Raw genomic sequence first — 23,656 nt, forward strand, 5'->3', positions numbered from 1 at the left:
GTTCCTGAAAATAGTAGTGAGTCTTCTGATCTTTTTTTTTCTGTCTTGCTAGAGGCTTATACTTTTTATTATTATTATTATTTAAAAACAAAAATAAAAGCAAGTTTTGGTTTCATTTTCTTTTCTATTTCTAATTTCAGTGCTTTCTGCTTTCATCGGTATTCCTCCCTTGTGCTTTTTGTAGTTGTTTTTCTAATTTCTTGAGGTGGGAGTTAAAATGATTGATTTGAGATTTAAGGATTTAGTGTTATAAAATTTTCTTTAAGCATATGTTGTGTATCAGTTTCATTAAGTTCAATTTCCCTTGAGACTTCTTTTATCCATGGATTATTTAGAAGAGTGTTGTTTAATTTTCATGTGGTTGGAGGTTTGCCTGCTATCTTTTTGTTATGATTTCTAGTTGATTCCATTATAGTCAGAGAACATACTTTTCATGATTTCAGGGTTCTTTTTTTTTAATTTCTAAGGTTTGCTTTGTTTTGTTGTTAAGTGCCGTTGAGTCAGTTCTAACTCATAGCAAGTCTGCACAGGGTTTCCGAGGACTGGTTGGTGGGTTTGACCCATTGACCTTGTAGTTCAAATTAGTCCAGCACATTAATTACCCTGTAAAGCCACACTTATTGTTATGTGCCGTGGGGTCGGTTCTGACTCATAGGGACCCTGTACAGGTTTTCCAAGGCTGTAAATCTTTACAGGAGCAGAAAGCTTCATCGCTCTCCCACCGAACAGCTGGTAGATTCGAACTGTTGACCCTGAGGTTAGCATCCCGATTTGTAACCATTACGCTACCAGAGCTCCTTAGAACCACACTAAGACTCCATGATATAGCTGATCAAGATGTATGTCTCATGCATGCTCGGTAAGAATGTGTATTCTGCTGTAGTTGGGTGTCAATTAGATACCACTGATGGATAGTATCAGTTAGTATTTCTACATTCTTGATGAGTTTTTGTCTAGTGGCTCTATTGCTTATTGAAGGAGGGGAGTTGAAGACCACAAGAATGAATGGTGGATTTACCAGTTTTTCCTTTTATTTCTGTTAGATTTTGCTTCATGAACTTTTTTGTTTAGTGTATGCACATTTAAGACTGTTATGATTTTTTTAGTGAATTAACTCTATTTACACCATGTGCAATGGAGAGGCATGACTGTTTTCACTTTGAGAACAGGCAGATAGGATTAAAAGTTTCTGTTCTTTTGAATCATCTTCTCCCTAGTCCTTTGCCTAAAGACAGCAGGCTTTTATTGGAGCTATATTTTGTCTATGCTCATTGACATTTCCAGAGTTGCAGGTGTTTGTAACACCTATTGTTGTTGGTGGTGTGCGACCCTGCACAGTGTTTCCGAGACTGTAAATCTTTATAGGAGCAGAAAGCCTCATCTTTCTCCCACGGAATGGCTGGTAGTTTCGAACTGCTGACCTTGAGGTTAGCAGCCTGAATTGAAACCACTACGTTACCAAAGCTCCTAGGCCAAGTCATATAGGAGGCCAGGAAGAGGTCTAGAAGTCCCTTATTAGTATACCTTTTTCACTCCACCTTTCAGAATTTCCTAACAGGCAACTTAGTGATTAGCAGGAAGGACATAATATAATGTGTGTACTCCATTTTGTCCAGAACTGAAAGATTGTATTATGTATTAGCAAATCTTTAAATCCCCAAATATTATTTATATTAGTAACCCCATAGTCTAACCAGTTCAATTATAAGTATACCAGTTTGTGTTAATTTAGATGATTGGGGTGGCACAATGATAACTGGTTTGTTAAAACAAAACAAAACAAAAAAAACCTTAAGTATGAAAAGCAAAAGGAATTATTAATTAGTACAAATGGGTTAGGAAATATAAGTGAATTTTTCTTTGAGGCTCTTTCATCAACTATAATTCAATAAAATGATTTCATATTTATAAGTAAGGACAAGATTTCTTCTTCTTCTTCTTCTTCTTTTTTTTTTTTTTTAACCACTTATCTACATCTAAGGCAGTGAGTGTCAACTTTTTTTTTTTTACTGTGGTTCCCCAAGGCAGGCCACAATACCCCTTTGCATATCTATTCCTTTGTTCCCAATGGAACATAACTGGTTGATAGCAAGAGAATATTACTCCATAATTACTGAGTTATGGATGATTCATAGTTTAGCTACAAATAACACATAACTAAAAGTATCATTCTTAGAAAATTATGGGTAAGTATGAATCATTACACAATATAGGTGAACTAGCGTAGTGGTTATGAATTGGGCTGTGAACCTTAAGACCAGCAGTTCAAAACTACCAGCTGCTCCGCAGGAGAAAGATGAGGCGTTCTGCTCCCGTAAAGATTTACAGGGACTTTAAAGATTTACAGAAACACTGCACAGGGTCGTTATGGGTCGCAACTGACTCAACGGCACTTAACAACAACAAGCAACCTAAAACAAACTAAAATTGATAGTAATGGAGTCTAAAAATAATTTATAACTGAAAGCCAGGTAATTTAAAGAAAATCCTAATGATGGACATTTTCACCATCTGCACTTGTGGTTGTGTAGCAGGAGCACAACTCTTTTGTAAGAGATTGTATGGAGACCAAATTTTTTGGAAGAATATAGAATTAGAATATTCAGTAAAGTCTAAGAATGACTATTCACTCTGTAACTTTTCAGAACTCATTAATAGGTTAACAGCAAAGCAACATATAGTCCTAAGTGAAAACTGAAAGTCTGCTGATTTATGCTATTTGCCCTGAAGAATCACAGATAGACTTGCAATTTCTGAGTCAAACATCAGCCATCAAAAGTTGCATTGCAAGGATACTTTGAGAATAACTGCTTAAGTAAAGGAGGTGTTAAGAATTGCTGCTTTAAGGACACGACCAGCTAAAAAATACCTTTACCAGTTCAAGTTGTACCCATACTGTTGTTGTTGTTGTTAAGTGCCGTGGAGTCCTTTCTGACTCATAGCGACCCTGCACAGGGTTTCCGAGGCTGTAAATCCTTACAGGGAGCAGAACGCCTCATCTTTCTCCCGCGGAACCGCTGGTAGTTTCGAACTGCTGACCTTGAGGTTCACAGACCGATTCGTAACCACTACGCTACCAGAGCTCCTTATAGGACATTTTATTTAGCATTAATACTTTAGATATAATCAAGTCACTCACAGGAATAAGAAAATACATATAAATAAAAATGACATAATGAAATGTGCAAGGATCTAGAATTAGAGAACTCAAAGGGAAGAACATGCTTAGCATTTCTTAAGTTGAAAAAACTGAAGAAAACATTCAAGCCTTGGATTACAATACTGAATCTATGGGCAAAATATTGAATGATGCAGAAAGCATCAAAAGAAGATGGAAGGTATACACAGAGTCACTGTACCAAAAAGAAATAGGCAGGCATACTCTGGCAACCTTGTGGGTAGAAGCGAGCATAGAAAGGAACAGGAGAGTGCTTTCAGTGCAGAAGCCAGCCAGTGATCTGAAGAAACAGAGGTTTGAGTGTCTTTTTTCTTTCTAATCTCTTCTTTTCTTTTGCTCTATCTGCTAGTCTCCATTCTTGTGAACAGAGGAGAGATTTGCATGAGTACACACTCCAAGGGAAGGTCCTACATTGCACACACAAGGTTTTATGACTTGGCTCTGTTCTGCACTGCTCTGGGGAAGGATTTGCACTGGGTGCAAGAGGAGACAAAAGAAAGAAACTGATCCAGGAGTCTCCTCCAAAGTGGACCTGGCCAGCTGTGAGCGGGTTCTCACTAGGACAGACAGATAAACAGACTTGTGGAGAAAAAAAGAAGATCTGGGTTAGAACACATTGACACAACAGGAACATTGTGAAATTTCTCACTTGGCTTTGAAGGCAAGAGTCAATTAGGTGGAACTAAAGAATTACTCATATTTTCCCAAGACTTTCCTTTTTCTCTCCATTTTCCCCAAGGTTGTCAAGCTTCAAATATATATTATTCCTGGGCTTTTATGCCATTTGACTTTGGTGTTTAGTCTTGAATTTTGATCTTGGTTATATATTGTGGGACAGTTTCTTTTTGTGCCTCACCTGACAAGAGACAGCAACTGTAGCCATTTAGTCAAGCTACAACTGCACCTTGTAAAACCCCACCTATTGGGCAAGAGCCAATATCAGCTGCTATATACAAGAGCAGATTCTACAACCAACACCAGTTAAAAATATCCTGAAAGGAGCTGTAAGAGCAGTGAACAGAGATGCCCATCTCCTGATAACACCTACCAGGAGGCAATTGGAGTGTGCTTTAAGAATACACCATCATACATTCATCTAATTAATACAAATACAACAACAACACAAACCTTAAAAGCAGCAGAAAACTTCTGCTCACGTGCAGAAACAACACAGAGTAGCTCAAACTAATGACAAGGAAGAAGAGCTAGGAATGGCATTGGAGAGTAAACAGGCTTTGGAATTGTCTGAAAGCAAATTTAGGAGAATAACATAAAGGTACATCCAAATATTCAAGAGAAAAGTTGAGGAAAATAAGGAAGAAGTCACACAAAAACTATAGGAATAATCAAACAAAATATATACAGCATTGGAGTCAATAAAAACCTACAAAAAGAGGTCCATATGATTAATGCTAAAATATCAGAAATGAACAGCACACTGAAAGGGCAAAGAAGTAGAATTGAAGGAATGGAAGCCAGAATTAGCCATCTTGAAGATAAATTTCCCAATACTGCTAAGCTAGAAGAACAAGCAAAAAAAAAAAAAAAAAAAAAGAATGAAAAAGATTTGAAGAAAGCCTAAGATTCATGTGGGACAACATGAATAGGAATAACCTGAAGTTGACTGGATTTCTAGAGTAGGAAGAAACAAAGAAAACCACACACAAAAAATAGTCGATTGATGACTGGAAGAAAATTTCCTTAACATCTTGAAGGATGAGAAGATAAGCATTCAAAAAGCTGATTGAACCCCAGGCAGGATAGACCACAAAAGAAAATCACCAAGACATATCATAATCAAACTCTCCAAAATCAAAGAAAAGGAGAGAATCCTGAAAGCAACTAGGGAAAAAGGAAGTGTTACCCACAGAGGAAAGACAATTAGATTATGCTCCAATTTCTCAGCAGAAATCATAAAGGCAAGAAAATCATGGGAGGACATATACAAAACTCTGAAAGAAAAAACTGCCAACCAGCACCATTTACCCAGCAACGCTGTCAATCAAATATGACAGCGAAATCAGAACATTTCAGTTTAAACAGAAATTAAGGGATTTTGTAAAGGCCAAGCCAGTGCTCCAAAACATACTAAAGGTAGTTCTTTGGTCTGAGAACAAACGAGAGCAGATAACAACCAGAGACTGACATACATGGCAACACCACCCAGAACTCAGTCCAGAAATGGATGAATCTAGAGCAGAAAAAAAACTACAAGAATGAAATTAGGGGGCCTGGGAGGTCAGTCTATGATCAGAACAACTACAAAGTGAAAGAAAGGAAAAATATAGTAAAAGAGATCCAGGTGGTGAGGGGGTCAGGTAGGTCTTAGAATAAAACAGACTATCATAAAAGAGGAAGAACTTAGTAAATAATAGAGTAACCTCAAAGAAACGTAATACGTCTCTACATCAGTTCAAGAAAAGCAAAGTCCAAGAAGATTATGGAACCATTAAAACTATGAAGAAAATGACAAAAAGTCTCCCCCCACCCAACAATGAACTCAGCATAGGAAGGCATACAGAAGAAACCAGCAGCACCACAAAAAGCAAATTGCATAATGACAGACATTAATCCATACCCATCAATAATTACACTGAATGGCAGTGGATTGAATCCACCAGACAAGAGTCAGAGAGCAGCAGAATGTATAAGAAAACAGGATTTGTCAATATGCTGTCTACAAGAGACACACCTAACATGCAAAGATATAAATAGATTAAAAATTAAAGGATGGAAAAATATGCCAAGCTAATTGCATTAAAAAATGAGCAGGAGTGGCTATATTAATCTCAGATAAGATAAACCTTAAGGCAAAAATCAGCATAAGAGATAAAGAAGGATATTATCTCATGATTAAAGGGCCAATTGAACAAGATGACATAACCATAATAATTATGCTCCCAGTGAAAGAGCCCCAAAATATATAAAGCAAATCCAAATAGAATTGAAGCAAGAAATAGACAACATTTTAGCGGAAGATTTTAATATATCACTTTCAAAAAAGGACAGAACAACCAGAAAGAAGCTCAGCAGAGACACAGAGGAACTGAACAACACTATCAACCAACTTAACTCCATAGATTTATACAACATTCAACCCAACAACAGCACAATACACATTCTTTTCCAGTGCACATGGAACATTCCCCAGAATAGACCATGTATTAGGCCACAAAACAAGCCTCCATAAATTTACAAACATCAAAATACTACAAAGCATCTTCTTAGACCACAATGCTATAAAATTACAAATCAACAATAGGAAGACCAAGGAAATAAAGTCAAATTCATGGAAACTGAATAACACCTTACTTAAAAGCTACTGGGTTGTTGTTGTTAAGTACCGTGGAGTCAGTTACGACTCATAGTGACCCTGCACAGGGTTTCCGAGGCTGTAAATCTTTACGGGAGCAGAATGCCTCATCTTTCTCCCCGTGGAACCGCTGGTAGTTTCGAACTGCCGATCTTGAGGTTAGCAGCCCGATTTGTAACCACTACGTTACCAGAGTTACTGGATAGTAGAACAAATAAAATGTGAATTCACAAAATTCCTAGAAACAAATGAGAATGAAAACACAATATACCAAAATCTGAGTGCCCATCAAAGGAAGAATGGCTAAGCAAACTTTGGTATATACTCACAATGGAATACTATGCTACCTTGACGAATAATGATGAAGCTGCAAAACACCTCATAACATGAATGAACTTTGAGGACATAATGCTGAGTGAAATTAGTCAAGCACAAAAGGGCAAATATTACATGAGACCATTATTGTAAAAGCTTAAGAAAAGATTTCCATGTTAAAAGAATAATTCTTTGATGGTTACCAGGGGGAGGGACGGGACAGTAATTCTCAGGTTAGGGGATAGATGCACGATAGTTCAGGTAGTGGGGAGGGCAATAAAAAGGAGGGAAAGTGCAATGCACAAGGATGGAGAAGTGGGCAGACGAATGGAGATGATAGGGGAAGACTTAGGGAGGTATTCATGGATAAATGGGATAGAGGTAGATTGTGATGTATGCTAGCCGTGGAACAATAGGGCTGTATGATATAGGGATAAAAATATAGTCTGAATGGGTAAAGAAGGGGAAATAATGTTAAGGTGCTTGACTGTTTTGTTCCCTCTGCCTAATATTGTAATACAGACATTTAAGTGGGATAGAAAGGAATATTGGGAAATAGGATTACAGAAAGCATGTAAGCCTGTCTTCAGCCTATAACTGACTGGATTATCTAAAAGTGTACTAGAAAGTGCCCAGGGAAATAGGCTTCTTGTTAAGCCTTGTGGATCACGGTACCTTAGGTGGAATCCTGAGCCCCTCACCAAGAACATTTGAAGGTGGGACATAGCCAACTGAAAAGATATGCAGACCAACACGGAAAGGCTAGAGGAATAGAAGATACTTCTTGAAAGAAAGAACAGCGAGGGGACAAAAAAAAAAAAAAAAAAAAAGCAGACTGCTTGGCTGTATCAATATCAAGCAAGTTGTTTGCCTTGGAGATATCAAGGCAAGAAAAGTCAGCCTATCAGAGAATGCCCTATTTAAGACTGGAACCCAGAGGAACTACTTGAACAGTCTTGTAGGGTTGCTTGTAACAAACTTGTGAGTGGAAGTGGGGAAAATACAGCAAAGAACACAAGGGATGTGTTTGGTCATGTTCTATAGACAACCAATGACCTTGAGATGAAAGAGAGAAGAGGAAGAGTTAGCTGTTTTGAAGTCCAGGGAGAAGCGTGAACACATGACCCCAAGGACACTGACCTAGCCACTGGGGGCTACAGTTAAAAGTGAAGCGGCCAGCTAATCTGAAGGGGTTAGGGCATGTGAAAACTCCCAAACTTGCAGACAGTACCCAGTTGACCTAGCTTAGTTGGCTTGCTGACCAGAACTTGACCAGAAGAAGATAAAGAAGTTTGATAAAGGGAACAAGAGTAAATCGCTACTTGATGAAGGGGACCTGTGCTTATGATGAAGTTGCCCAAAATTCCAACTGAAATGGAAGCTTTCTTCATATCAAAGCTCAAGCTTGCTTCTTCAGCACACTGGGTTGATGGTGGTGGTAGTTATATGCTGTGGAGTCAGTTCCAACTCATAGTGACCCCGTATATGGTTTCTGAGGCTGTAAATCTTTATGGGAGCAGAAAGGCTCATCTTTCTCCCCTGGGAGTTTCAAATTGCTGACTTTGAGATTAGTAGCCAGACTCATAACCACTATGCTACCAGAGCTCCTACACTGGGTTGATAAGGGCAGGCAACTTCAACTTTAGCTATCAAAATTGAGGGGATATAAAATCATGAAGTGACTAGCTTATGAGCTTTCAAGAGGGCGGTTAGGGTCAAAACGAGGAGGGTAAGATAGAATCCCCACTGAATAGTTTTCCTCTTGACCAGATGGGTCTGGTAATGATGGGGATAGGATTTTATGATTCAATTGTGAGTAACTGTTATTAGGACTAATGGTGATTGATACAGCTGTAAATGTAGAAGAAGGTTAACCAAAAGGGGAAAGCAGTTAATCTGTCATTTCAGGTACAGAGGACCCTAGGACCATCAAGAGGGAAGAGCATGAGATGAGTGAGGGATTCTAACTAGAAAAGTGGAGACAACAGAGATGGTGGCAGAGGCGATGGCATAGAGAGACAGAGAAGCAGGGGACTATAGGCCCATGGGCTGAGACAGACTGTGACTACGGGCAGGAGACTGGCTTGCAAAATGTGCCTTTGGACATTTAAACGAATATGTATTTTCAATGTGGTATGTGTATATAAAAACACACACAAAAAGGTTAACAGAGATAAATACTGTTAGCAGATGGTGCATAGAGGGCATTGTAAGTACTGTAATGATTGGTTGAATGTAAAACTGATGATCTGCCCTGTAGACCTTCACTCAATTTACAATAAAAGCTTTTGAAAAAAAAGAAGAAAGAAATGACTGATGTCCCACCATTTCAAGAGGTAGCATGTGATTGATTAAGAGGTACATTGAAGGCATTGACAGAGAAGAAGACTCAGGGAATTGATGGGATACTAATTGAAATTTTTCAACAAACTGATGTAGCACTGGAGGCACTCATTCATCAATGCCAAAAAATTTGGAAGACAGATACCTGGCCAACTGATTGGGAGAGATTAATACTTGTGCCCATTACAAAGAGAGGTGACCCAGATGGATGCAGAGACCTTCAGACAATATCATTAATATCAAGCGCAAGTAAAAGTTTGCTAAAGATAATTCAAAAACAGCTGCAACAGTACATTGACAGGGAACTGCCAGAGGTTCAAGTCAGATTCAGAAGAGGACATGGAATGAGGGATATCATTGCTGATGTCAGATGGATCTTAGTTGAAAGCAGAGGATACCAGAAAGATGTTTACCTGTGCTTTATTGAGTATGCAAGGGCTTTTGACTGTGTGTATCATGACAAGTCATGGACAACATTGTTGAGAATAAGTATTCCGGAACATTTAATTGTGCTCACGAGGAACCTGTACATTGACTAACAGGCAGTTGTTTGAACAGAATAAGGGGGCACTGAATATTTTAAAATCAGGAAAAGTGTGCACCAGGATTGTATTCATTTACCATACATATTCAATATGTATGCTGAGCAAATAATCCAAGAATAATGAAGAATAATGAAGAAGAACTTGGCATCAGTATTGGAGGAAGACTCATTAACAACCTGCAATATACAGATGATACAACCTTGCTTGCTGAAAGTGAAGAGGAATTAAAATACTTACTGATGAAGATCAAAGACCACAGCCTCTGGTATGGGTTACACTTCAATGTAAAGAAAACAAAAAATCCTCACCACTGGACAAATAAATAACATCATCATAAATGGAGAAAAGATTGAAGTTGTCAAAGTCTTCTCTTTGCTTGGATCCATTATTAACATTCATGGAAGCAACAGTCAAGAAATCAAACTATGTATTGCATTAGGCAAATCTATGTATAAGACTTCTTTAAAATGTTCAAGAGCAAAGGTGTCAGTTTTGACTAAGGAACTAAGGAACAGGACTAAGGAACACCTGATCCAAGCCATGGTATTTTCAGTAGTCTCATATGCATGTGAAAGTCTGACATGGAATAAGGAAAAACATAGAAGAAATGATGTTATGGTTTTAAGTTACGGTGTTAGCATAGACTATGAAAAGTACCATGGACTGCCAGAGAACAAACAAATCTGTGTTGGATGAAGTACAGCGAGAATGCTCCTTAGAAGCCATGAGCATTTTATTGGCTAAATAAATAAAATGCCTTTTAACAGTACCCCATCTCTAGCCTTCATCTTTAAAGAAAAAGAAAACCCTCAAAAATGGGCCAGAAGGGTCAAAAGTACTTATTAGAAGTAAAACAAAAATGGAATGTTTGCAGTTCTATCTTCAATAATGAAGACAACCCACACAAATGTTGAAATGTTATGAAAAGAATCATCCAGATTTCTTAACACCTACTCAAAATCTGTTTGTAATAAACTAGCTAAAATTCTATTATTCAGTTTATGAAAGTATAACTGCATGACACCTGGATCAAATTTCACTTGTTCTGGCAGCTCAGCATGTAGCCATAGAATAAATAAGTATTTTGTTTATGGATTTAGTTGGAACGACTCGATGGCATTTAACAACCACAACAATGGTGACTTATTCATAAAGTGTTTCCAACACTCTTTTGGGGTCCTGGTGGCACAGTGGTTATAGTGATTAAAGTAGGCTGTTAACCAAAAGGATGGAGACTCAAACCCATCAGCCAGTCTGCAGGAGAAGCATGTGACATTCTACTTCTGTGAAAATTTACAGCCTTGGAATACCTAGGTTGCAGTTCAACTCTGTTGTACATGGTCACTATGAGTTAAAATTGACTCTATGGCAGTGGGTTTGGTTTGGGAATACTCTTTTAATTGGGTGAGTACTCAGCGACAAGTTCTGCAGGGTCTGTAGCAGTAAATCAGTCAGATGTCAGAGATATCTAGCTCCTTGGAGGAGAGGGCAATAAGAATAGGACTCCAATTAGTTGTTACGTGAAATGGAATGTTAATCAGTAAAACAAAGCAAAATTTAGTCATATGGATTAGATAAACATGACAGAAAACATCCTCTCCCTGGCACATCGGAAACGAAAGCTATGAAAATAAGATCTTGCCAATTCCCACTACTAATATGTTCAAACTGAAAGTCTGTTTGCTTTGAGTAGGATTTGCCTAGGACACTGGGGGAGGGGGCTTTATTTGCACTATAGACATCAACTGAGAGATACTAAGAATAGACACTGAAATTTCTGTTACATTCACTTAGTCACTCACTCATTCATTTATTCATCACATTTGTATAGAGATCTTACAAGGTGTTATATAACCACACCAAACTCACTAATATAGAGTTGTTTCTGATTCATAATAGGTGCTAAAATACAGCAGTGAACAAAATGGAGAAACTTTCCGTGCCTTACTGTGTATAAGGGAGAATGATAGTAAGTAGACAGCTACATAAGTAAATTATTGTTTGTTGTTAAGTGCCGTCGAGTTGGTTCTGACCTATAGCGACTGTGTATAGAGTTTCCAAGGAGTAGCTGATGAGCTTGAATCGCCGACCCTGTGGTTCAAACTGACTTTGTAGTCCAGCGCATTAACCCACAATGCCACACAGATAATCACAAATCAAGAAATATTTAGAAGAAAAAGTACAGGGTGTTAAGATAATGATAGAAACGGATTTGTTTTGGGGAGTGGTGGTCATGGAAAGTATCTCAGAGATTTTAACATTCCTCTTAAAAGCTCAAAGAAATGATCCTGCTATCAAATTTAACCAAATTTTCTTTATATCCTAAAAATCGTTAGACTACGTGGAGCCATTATTACAGGAGATAGTAATCTGTGAAACTCAATATTCAATCTTCATAATTCTCTTCCACTACTAAAAGAACTGGCACATTATTCAAAGGAATAACTGGTAAGAATGAAGATTAGTGGTTTATCATAAAGGTAATTATATATATTTAATTATATTATAAATGTATATAAAAAGATAAAATAAATAAAACAAGAATTCTTGTGAACTATTAAAAGTAATAATTTAAGAGTATGTTGGTTTTTTTTTCCCTCTGAGGTCCAATAATTTTGAACTGTAGCAGTCCCATCAAAAGATCATGCTGAATACCTACTCATACGCTATAACAGCAGCAACTTTTTCTTAATAAAAATGTTACATAAAGCAAAAGAAAAATCCGGATAGAAATCAATCCAGGAACTGAAATGTTATTAAAAATCCACATACTGATTATTCATTTGTGTATGTGAAATCTAACATGTATAGAATACCAGGATAGAGTGTGGAAAGATTACTGTAGTAGGTGAGTTGGGTTCTAGTTCTGACTCTAGTACTTAGACTGTTTTGCAATATAGCTTGGGTACAGCAGTGGGTTTGACTCTAGGGCTGATGTGAAACATAATAAATATGTAAAATTTCTTGATAACTAAGAAAGTGCAAGGTGAGGTTCTTAAGGGATTTTAGAGTCTACTGAAAAACCCAACAATGGTTCTCTTTATGAACTTAGGTTATAAACACCAACATGTACTTTAGGGTAATAATTATTGGGGTTGATGGCTCAGTGTGACATGGGAGGATTTCCTTCAAGGTTGCCAATGTGCTTCATTCTGTGCTGGCCTTCTGTCAAAAATTAGTTCAGATAAATATCATCTATATGAGCTCAAACATAACAATAATTGTGAAGATGGTGCAGGACCCAACAGTGCTTCATTCGGTTGTGCATAGGGTCTCTATGACTTGGAACCTACCTAATTGCACCTAACAAAAATAACAATGATTATCTGGGAAATACCATTTTATACATTCATATAATACAAGTGGGAGACAAAAGTGGATTCTCTGATTTGTTTAAAGTTCTTGGTGGTGGTGGTGTGCTGTGGAGTTGGTTCCAACTCATAGCAAGCTTGCATAGGGTTTCCGAGGCTGTAAATCTTTACGGGGGCAGAAAGCCTTATCTCTCTCCCATGGAATGGCTGGTAGTTTCAAACTGCTGACCTTGAGATTAGCAGCCCAACTTGTAACCCACTATGCTGCCAGAACTTGATTGTTGTTGTTGTTGTTAAATGTTGTCGATTCGGTTCCAACTCACAGATACAGCTAAATAATGCCTTTCAGAAAGGTGGTAACAATTTGTAGTCCTATCCTTTCACCATACTTATTCAATCTGTATGCTGAGCAGATAATCAAAGAAGTGGGACTATATGAAGAAGAACCCAGCATCATGTTTGAAGGAAGGCTCATTAACAACCTGCAATATGCATATGCCACAACCTTACTTGTTGAAAGCAAAGAGGACTTGAAACACTTACTGATCAAGGTTAAATGCTAAGGTTTTCAGTATGGATTATACCTCAACAAAGAGAAAACAAAAATCCTCACATCATGATAAATGGAGAATAATGAAGTTGTCAGGGGTTTCAGTCAAGAAATCAAATAATGTGTTGCACAGGGCAAATCTTCTGCAAAAGACATCTTTTAAGTGTTAAAAAGTGAAGATGTCACTTTAAGGATAAAGATGCACTTGACTCAAGTCATGATATTTTCCCTTGCCTTATATGCCTGTGAATGCTGGACAATGAATAAGGAATACAAAAAAAAAAAAGAATTGATACATTTGAATTATGGTGTTGGAGAAGAATATGAAACATACCATGGACTGCCAGAAGAATGAACAAATCTGCCTTGGAAGAAGCATAGCCAGAATATTCCTTAGAAGTGAGAATGGTAAGACTTCATCTCATAGACTTTGGGCATGTGATCAAGCCATCATGTGAATAAGGACATCATGCTTGGTAAAGCAGTTCAGTAAACAAGAGGTAGATCCTCAATGAGATGAATTGATACAGTGGCTATAACAATGGGCTCAAACATAACAACTACTGTAGTATAGCACAGGACTGGGTAGTGTTTTGTTCTGTTGTTTATAGGACTGCTATGAGTCAGAACTGACTCAATGGCATCTAACAACAAAAACAAAAAGATAATACTCACAATCTATGAGCCCCATCATTCTACTTTTCTTCCTAACACAATATACTCCTATCCAGATGTGCACGGCCATAAAGAACAAGCTTAAATATGCCTTCAGAGGTTCACCACTCTTCATAGGATAAAATCCTAAGTCTTTAACGGTTTATACTCTTAAATGACCTCTTCTTCCCTTTCCAGCTTTACTTCTTACTAACAACTTGCTTTTTACATTCAGACCTTTGTTCAGGCCTGAATTCATAAAGATTCATAAAGCACTTCTGACTATTGGTAATAGCAAAAGTGACCCTTTCACACAGCAAAGACTAATGATTTGAAACTGACTTCAAATATCTATGGAAAAAAGAATAATTTCATTTGCCAGCCACTTAAGGGAACAGATTTTTATATGGGCACTGGGAATCCTGGTGTGGAGTTGTGGGTTAATGCACTGGACTGCAAGGTCAGTTTGAACTGCAAGGTTGGCAGTTCTAGCTTACCAGATAGATGCTCCTTGGAAACCCTATACAGGGTTGCTATGGGTCGGAAATGACTCAATGACACTTAACAACAACAACAACAACACTGGTCTTTTGTAGGAGGTCATGGTATAGTATGTAGGACAAGTGCTGGATTGCTAAGCACAAGGTCATTGGTTCAAACCCAACAGCCACTTCTCAGAATCCCTATACACAGTCACTGTGAGTCAAAATCAACAGCAATCTCTTGGAGTGTATGGAACTAGGGAAAGAGGAGGATGGAAAATGAGGGAATTAGGAGTGCTAAAGACATTCCTACTCCATTCCAAATAAAGAGAAATATTTCTCTACATTCTAGTTTTATGAGAGAGCTTTAGAATAAGTATGTAGGAGAGTTTCTTAGAAAAGCAACTCAAGAGTAAGTTATTAAATCTTTCACACATTATACAGTAAAATCATAAATGCATTAAAAATTCTCTTTAATGTTGAACTTTTGTTATCAATGAACTTTAGTTATCAATGAACTTCAGTTATCGATGAACTGTGCATTATCACACAACTAATTAACTGCTCATAATTTTTGTTCATATTTGTCTTATTAAAAACATAACCTGCTATATAACATATGAACTCATTCAGCATATAAATAGAAAAACATATCAACAATTCATCATTTTTAAGGGCATAAGCTAAGTTAGAATATTTTGTGAAAATATGACAATAGAAAAAAAAAACTTGAATTCTCCTAAAAGAGTAATTCACTAGTTTCACAATAAAAGCTATATTACAAAGACTTTGAGAATGTGCTTACATGATAGAGTGTAGTCTCCGGCACAGGTGTGCCCATGATGTCTTGTCTCAATGCATCCATTTGCAAACTAGGCAGTAATGAATAGTGAGTTGGACTAATACTCTTATCACCCTTCTTTTTTGACTTCTTCCCTGTGTCTTTTTTGCTGTTTCTCTGAAACATGTATTCTTCTTGAGCAATTTTTTCATTGCTCATATATCGGAGCAGAGAATTTTCTATGTAAAAAGAGATAAATACACCAGTATAAATATGCAAATATCCCACATTTACCCTTTTTATTAATTGTGATATTTGATTTCATTTCAAACATTTAACTTGAATTACTTTAGAAAATATCTATGCAATGAAAATATAGAAGCTTTTGACTTGTTACGATCATAGAATAAGAAAGAACCAGTGGAGTATTTTTCCAAGTTTTTTTCTAGTTCAAAAACATCAGAATCACCTGCAGAGCTTGAATTAGAGGTTTTGAGTGTGTGACTCATAAAGTTTCCCCAGAGGGATTCTGCTAAAGCCTGATGACAAGCACTGATCTATGGTGTGCTAGGCAGTAACATCCGTGGAGAAATAAAAGCCCATATTATGAACCAATAGTCAGGAAAGTCTGTTCATAAAATCCATGTGTAAATTGATAGTCATCACTTAGTACTTCATATGTTTATATGTTTTCTTTTTTTAAAGATATCACTTGCAGTGACTCGAGATGGCATATATAGGCATATCTCTTTTACGTTCCCCTCTGATTTATTCTATAAAACAAATGATACAAACTGAAGCTTGGAAAATGAGTGAATACTTAGATGTAAAATAATCTGCCCATGTTCCTGTTTTACCAACATTTTCAGAAATGCTTGCTCCATAAAACAAGTATATGGAAGCAGATTGTCATGCTTGTTTGTGCCTGTGTGGTCTGTGGAGCTGTGTAATAATAAAATAAATTCTGTAAGCTGATTAGAATTAACAGGCAATTAGGTCAAACGTATCATAAAGGAAGCTTATGAGCTTAGGTTCTATGAATTGTTTTGTTTTGTTTTGACCTACAATCTTATAGCTCTTCACTTTTGAAAGTGGAATTAGCAGTATGATCCATTAGGCTCACCATATTCACATTTGGTCAAATCCCACTCAGTAATGAGATTTTTTTACTTGCTCTATTTACTGCTCATACCAGTATCAGGATAAGTGCATATAAAAACTTACTATTGGTAGATACTTCAATAGTACCCCACCCACAAGTAAGAAGATATCCCTGAATAGCAAACAGAACAGAGAAAAAAAGCAAAGCATTTTTTTCCTTTTCATTTCTTTATGGTTTTCAGTTCATTAGAGTCACAGCCCCAGATTAGTTTCTACCCATGTATTTGAATGGTTTATTTTGAGGTTGTATCAATACAAAAGTAGTGAGATTGCGGACTAATGGGGATCAATCACAAACGATTCCTATTCAGTAAACTTAATTTTTTTAAATGCAGTTTCACACTTCTGACCTTTTTTTTTTCCCCCCAAATACCAATTTCAGATAATAACATGGTATTCATTTTTTGTAGTATACTTATCTACCCTGGATCCCTTAGGAAGGATTCAGGGGAGATATCTACCTAATAACTGCTCAAGATGGTTAAATGTTGGTCTAAGTTGATTTCGGTGTACCATAAAGTTGATGACAGAATGAAACGTTTTCCACTAAATTAATAATATCCTATTTAAAGAACATTCAAATTTGTTTATTGTTCCAACAACCCAGCCTACACTAAAATTCTAGAACACTTACCTCTTCTACTATCTCTCTTCATCTTATTTGGATCTTCATAGTCCCCCACCCAATTATATTCCACTGGCATAGATATAGGTCGTAGCTTGCCTAAACACAGAGAACAAAATTCACATCACATTGTTTTTTTCCCCATGTCCGCTCAAACTCACACTGATTTTTAGCTACAGGCTGCAAAACACACTCACTCATATGCAACATTATGGTTGGCATTTGTGTAGATGAAAAAAATGTGTGTTTTGAGCCAGAAGGTGAAACTGCCTGCAGCAATTGGCCAGGTGATAATGCAAGCTTAAGGCACTTTTTAGAAATACTAAAGAATAGCCTATATTTGTTCTCTCAGAAGCACAGACTAAGAGTGCGGTCTTTACAAAGAAGACCATTATTTCAGTGATCAGACTTCATGCTCAGTAACTGAATCCCTGTTTTATTCTCCAGTGCTCAAGTTGTCTATACTTTGATAGTCTTATCTCCAACATGGTAGCCCCTTGTATTTAAACTGTTTGCTGGGACATTAACCCATTGTTTTCTGTTGGAACAACATAATGCTAACTTCTCATCTTTGTTGCCTCCTAACTGCTATCAACATACTTTCTGGATACCACAACTTCAAACCACAAGGAATGTGGTTCGAGCCCACCAGCCACTCCTCAGGCGAAAGATGAGGTTTTCTGCTCCCTCAAAGATTTATAGCCTTAGAAACCCTAAACAGGGTCACTATATTTTGGAACTGACTTAGTGACACTCAACAACAACATATGTCAACAATATAGCTAGATTTTAATTTTTGGCCTATCGCTGGATCTGCCACTAAATATCTCTTTTGTTACAGTGAGCATGTTTAGTTTACAGATCCAAGTAACCACTACTTTCGTCAGTTCCATTTTCTTCTGTGTCTGCATTATTATTATATAGCATTTTGCTTTAGTAAGGAGAACACATGGTACAGACTGCAAGGATAACTTTTAGGTGAGGCTATATAGTATATTATTTTTGTTCAACTTGAAATTCCTGAAACACAAAACAGGTAAAGAAAATCATATAGAAGTTTTAAAAGGATACCTAGCACAATGCCTGGTATAAGACAGTTACTTAGCACATGTTGAATGAATGGAAAACAGAGACTCATACAGCACTGGATTCTAACAATAATGATGATTACAATAATCACGGTAAAAGTATCATTTATCATTAGATTGTTTGATCCTTGTAACAGCTATCAGAAATAAACTATCATCCTCATTTTACCAGATAAAGAAACTGAGAAAGACTATGTAACTTTTCTAAGGACACACAGTTGGTAAGTGGTAGGTGGTGGTAGTGGTGGCGGTGGTGATGTGTCGTGGAGTCGGTTCCGACTCATAGCAACTCTGTACAGGGTTTCCAAGGCTGTGAGTCTTTATGGGAGCAGAAAGCCTCATCTTTCTCCTGCGGAACAGCTGGTAGTTTCAAACTGCTGACCCTGAAGTTAGCAGCCCAATTTGTAAAAGTTGTACAACATTCAAATGCAGGAATTTAAATACCACTTCTGTCATAATTTTTGGTGACTTCAGCATTTACCCTTCAATATTTTTGCTACCATATACTTAATCTTGTTATTTGTAAAGATGCAATCCCTCTAAATATCCCACTTTCCAACTATTACTTTCTGTAGCACACTCCATGTCCAACAATCCTCTTTTCATCTATTGATCTAAACTTTTTCCAGTGGCTCTCAGTTACTTTATTTCCTCTTTGACTTCACTCATGGCCCAGCTAAATTTCACATTAAATATTATAACCACACCAGGAATTACCAAAAATTTATGTTAGAAGACTTCTAATTCTGTTTGTGAGGAAAGTTTACCAACCATATTTATTTTTTATTATGAACACTGATACAGTTTATTTTGTATGTTTTGCTAAGTTTCTTTAAAGTCTGAGGATAAATTGTTGTTGTTAAGCGCCACAGAGTAAGTTCCAACTCATAGTGACCCTGGATTTCTAAGGAGCAGCTTGTGTGTTTGAGCCACTGACCTTGCAGTTCAAACATTAGACATGATAAAATTATTAAGCTTAAAAATATGTAGTATATAATAAATGGTTTCCTTTCAAAAGTATAAAAATGATTTTACGAATGGACACTCAAGATTCCAAAATTCCCATGGAGTAGATCTCTGCTCTTTTACAGAGAGGAAGTTTGAGAAATTGATCCCAGTTCAGATATTCTGTCCATCAAGGGTAGACTAGAAGTTTTCCAAAATGACTCCTTTGGTCATGTCTAGTCTACTACTGTGTAGGATTAGTCCTCTAGATTTTCATTGCTACAACGTTGTATCTTTGACATTTCTTTTGGATCTGGTTTTAAAAATGAATTCCATTTCAGCATGGACACTAACATTCAAGCAGCTAACAACTCTAACACTGTTCCTACATGTCACCAAGAAAAGCCTTTGGAAAGTGAAAAATTCAATAAATGAGCAGTTAATTGTTTTACTTGATCTATATGTTATTTAAAAAAATACCCTAATTTGATAATTTTCAAGGAGTTGTTTGGTTGTTTAGAGTCAAATTTATATGCACACAAATAAAAAGATGAAAGATTTATATTCATGTTACAGTACTTCACATATATTATATGAAATACGTAACTGTATTCATGGTTCGGGCCATTTCTCTTGAGATTCTAATGAATATAAATAATTGAAGTATGTAATACTTCATAATACATAATCAGAAGTCCTTGATACTTCTGATTATGTTATTCACCATAGGGGGAAAATTGCAGAAGATTCTAACACTGACTTTTCAGGGAGTGATTTCTTAAAAACAAAATTACATAGTATATTACCAACTCAAAACTGAAAGGAAAGATACCGAATTAGACAAAAAAACTGAAATAAAAAGCCTTGACTAATATTTACTTTTGGAAGATATGTATCTTTTGCTTTTATTATTTAAAAAGTTGTAAATTTAGCAATATAAATCAAAATAATTATTTTAAAAAGTATATGGTTTGTTTATGCATATGCTATTTGTAAGTATTAACTCCTTTATAAAAATTTTATTGCGCTAAAATATTGCTACAGACTTAATGAAACAATTAGTAATATGAGGTAACATTCTTATATAAACCTCAGCTCTTGGTAGAATGAAAAATAGACAAAGGCTTAAATTCTTTCAAATCATAATAAACAAATCATTCATTGATACTTGGAAATACGTTTGCTACTGCATTTGTAATGACAGCATTTTAGTTGCACACGACAGCAAAGTTCAAGTGCAAAAGGAACATATGGCTTGATGTTATAGTACTGTTGGTTAAAAAGAAAAGGAGTACTATAATCATTATTGCTGTGTTTGGTACATGCCATCAAGTTGTACAAGAGAATGAAACATTGCCTGGTTCTGTGTTATCTTCGCAATTATTGCTATGCTTGAATCCATTTTTGCAGCCACTGTATCTATCAATCCATCTCATTGAGGGTCTTCCTCTTTTTCACGGACCCTCTACTTTATCAAGCGTAACGTCCTTTTTTTGAGGCTGGTCCTTCCTGATAACATCCCCCAAAGTATATGAGATGAAGCCATTCTTGCTTCTAAGGAACCTTCTGACTGTACTTCTTCCAATATAGACTTGTTCATTTTTCTAGTGGCCCATGGTGTATTCAATATTCTTTGCCAACACCATTATCCAATGACATCAGTTCTTTTTTGGTCTTCTTCATTCTTTGTCCCGTTTTCACATGCATTTGAGATGATTAAAAATACCATGGCTTGGATCAGGCGCACCTCATTCTTCAAAGTGACATCTTCGCTTTTGAACAATTTCTTGATTGCTGCTTCCAAGGGCATTGATTTTGGATCCAAGTAAAATGAAATCCTTGATCACTTCAGTATTTTCTTTTTTTCATGATGCTGTTTATTGGTATAACTGTGAGGATTATTATTTTATATTGAGTGAGGTGCAATTTATATTGAAGGCTGTATTCTTGGATCTTTACCAGCAAGGTTGTATCATCTGCATATTGCATATTGAGTCTTCCTCTAATCCTGATTCAGCATTCTTCTTCAGACAACCCAGCTCCCTGGATTATTTGTTTAGCATACAGATTAATTGCTGTTGTTGTTAAGTGCCATCGAGTAGGTTCTGACCCATTGCAACCCTGTATAGGGTTTCCGAGGAGCAGCTGGTGAGCTTGAACAGCCGATCTTGCAGTTCAAATGGTTTTGCAGTCTGGCGCATTAATTTACAGCATCACACCAGGACTCCACAGATTAAATCTGGTTAAAAGATACTTCTACCCTGAGACACACTCTTCCTGATTTTAAACCATGCAGTATCTCCTTCTGTTTGAATGTCTGCCTCTATGTACAGGTTTGGTATGTGGACAATTAAACATAATGGAATTCTCATTCTTTGCAGTGTTACCTATGATTTTTATGATCCATACAGTGGATCAATATGCATTATGGTGGTAGTGGTGGTGGTGTGCCGTGGAGTCGGTTCTGACTCATAGCGACTCTGCATAGGGTTTCCGAGACTGTAAATCTTTACGGAAACAGAAAGCCTCATCTTTCGCCTGTGCTGACCTTGAGGTTAGCAGTCCGACTCGTAACCACTATGTTACCAGAGCTCATTCAAATTCATTATGGTGGCTGTGTACCGTGGAGTCAGTTTCCGACTCATAGCGACCCTGTACAGGGTTTCCGAGACTGTAAATCTTTACGGGAGCAGAACGCCTCATCTTTCTCCCGCGGAACAGGTGGTAGTTTTGAATTGCTGACCTTGTGATTCACAGCCCGATTCGTAAGCACTACGCTACCAGAGCTCTTTAAGTGCATTATAGTTATATTTAAATTAAATATACATTACCAATACATGCATAGTATTGTTAGTCTCATATGATTTTTATGCCTTAAATACTACTGATCCATTTCTATATAAATGTACATAAATAAGTCATTTGTCTAAGAAGAATAATTTGATAAAAACAACTTAAGTCTCTTCAGGCATTAATGCATTAATTCTTGAGGCAGTAAAAGGTAAGATTGTAAATCATCAAGAAAATTGATAATAATATGAACTACAACTTTAAACTGTTTTCTTGAGCAAATCTAGCTATTTCATTTCTTTGGTGAGGATTGGGAAATGTACTATTGCAACTATAATCATGTAGAAAAATGATGACGAAAGTCCATTTTAAACGTTTTTATGACCACTCCATCTTAGAGTAATATTTCATTCCTTTAAACATAAAGTCCTGTGTAGCACTGTAGGATAAGCACTGGACCACAGGACAGTTTGAGCCACAATGTCAGCAGTTCAAACCCACCAGTTGCTTCTTGGAAATCCTATGCAGGGTCATTATGAGTCGAACTGACTCAACAGTACTTAACAAGAAGAAACATAGAGCACTTAATTAGGTAGCTCACTTGAAATTGCATCACAGTCCTTGTGATACATCTTGTGCTACTGCTTCATAGCATAACTTTCCTTGTTACTTGGTTTCTCATATCTGTTGCACAATTGGGGCTTGTGGGATCTCAATAGAGGCAAGAATTGTGCACTGTATTTCTTGCTAAATGCTAATGAATTTGTATAGGAAAAATATATTTTTAAATTTTATTTGAAATTTATTCTGAAATTGTTTCTTTGAAAAAAAATTTTTTTTGGAGGATTCCTGGTGTGGCATTATAGAATAAGCACTGGACTGAGAACCACAAGGTCAGAAGTTCAAGCCCACAAGCTGGTCCTTGGAAACCCTAAACAGGTTCACTATGAGTTGGAATTAACTCAACAGCACTTGTTTTTTCAAATTGCTTCTCTGGATAGGGTTCCGCATTCCACTTGTGCTCTTCTACCTTGATGGTCCTAGGGTCCTCTGTTTCTGGACTTTACTAGATTAACTACTTTAATCTTACTAGATTAACTACTCCCCTGCTTTTGTTACAAGACTTGTACCTTCACAGTTGTGACAGTCACAATTAGTCATGATAACAACTACTCATTATTGAATCATAAGAATCTTATCCCCATCTCTTTTCACCAGACCCGTCTAGACAAGATGAAAATATTCAGTGGGGACTTGATCTTGCCCCGCACATGCCTAAACTAAACTTACTCTTGAAAACTTGTAAGCCAGTCACTGCGTGCCTTTATCGCCAACTCATTTTAGGTTGGGAGCAAAGAAGAAGGATCAGTAGTTGGAAAATATGGCCTTGGTGATAGAAATGATGCTGGAGATCACATGACAGAATTCTACAAAACCAATGATTTGCTCATTTCAAATACCTTCTTTAGACCGCATAAGAGAAGAAAATGCACATGGACCTCGCTAGATGGAATACATAAATAAAACTGACTATATCTGTGGAAAGAGATGATGGAAAAGCTCCATATCATCAGT

The 23,656-nt window shown here is 36.8% G+C and overlaps 1 protein-coding gene across 3 annotated transcripts in view; it reads right to left on the reverse strand.

Annotated features, from left to right (window-relative positions):
- The window catches only part of CNKSR2 (connector enhancer of kinase suppressor of Ras 2), a 427,386-nt gene that overhangs the window by 110,877 nt on the left and 292,853 nt on the right, over positions 1-23,656 (reverse strand). For 2 of the 3 annotated variants that reach the window (XM_006835578.1, XM_006835580.1), the window contains exons 12-13: positions 17,268-17,357; positions 15,497-15,711 (exon numbers count right to left, since the gene is read on the reverse strand). In XM_006835578.1, coding sequence (XP_006835641.1) covers positions 15,497-15,711; positions 17,268-17,357 — 305 coding nt within the window. The remainder of the gene's footprint in view (positions 1-15,496; positions 15,712-17,267; positions 17,358-23,656) is intronic. The other variant, XM_006835579.1, reaches the window with a different exon arrangement.

This window comes from Chrysochloris asiatica, unplaced genomic scaffold (assembly GCF_000296735.1).
Source record: "Chrysochloris asiatica unplaced genomic scaffold, ChrAsi1.0 scaffold00018, whole genome shotgun sequence".
Lineage (NCBI taxonomy): Eukaryota > Metazoa > Chordata > Mammalia > Afrosoricida > Chrysochloridae > Chrysochloris > Chrysochloris asiatica.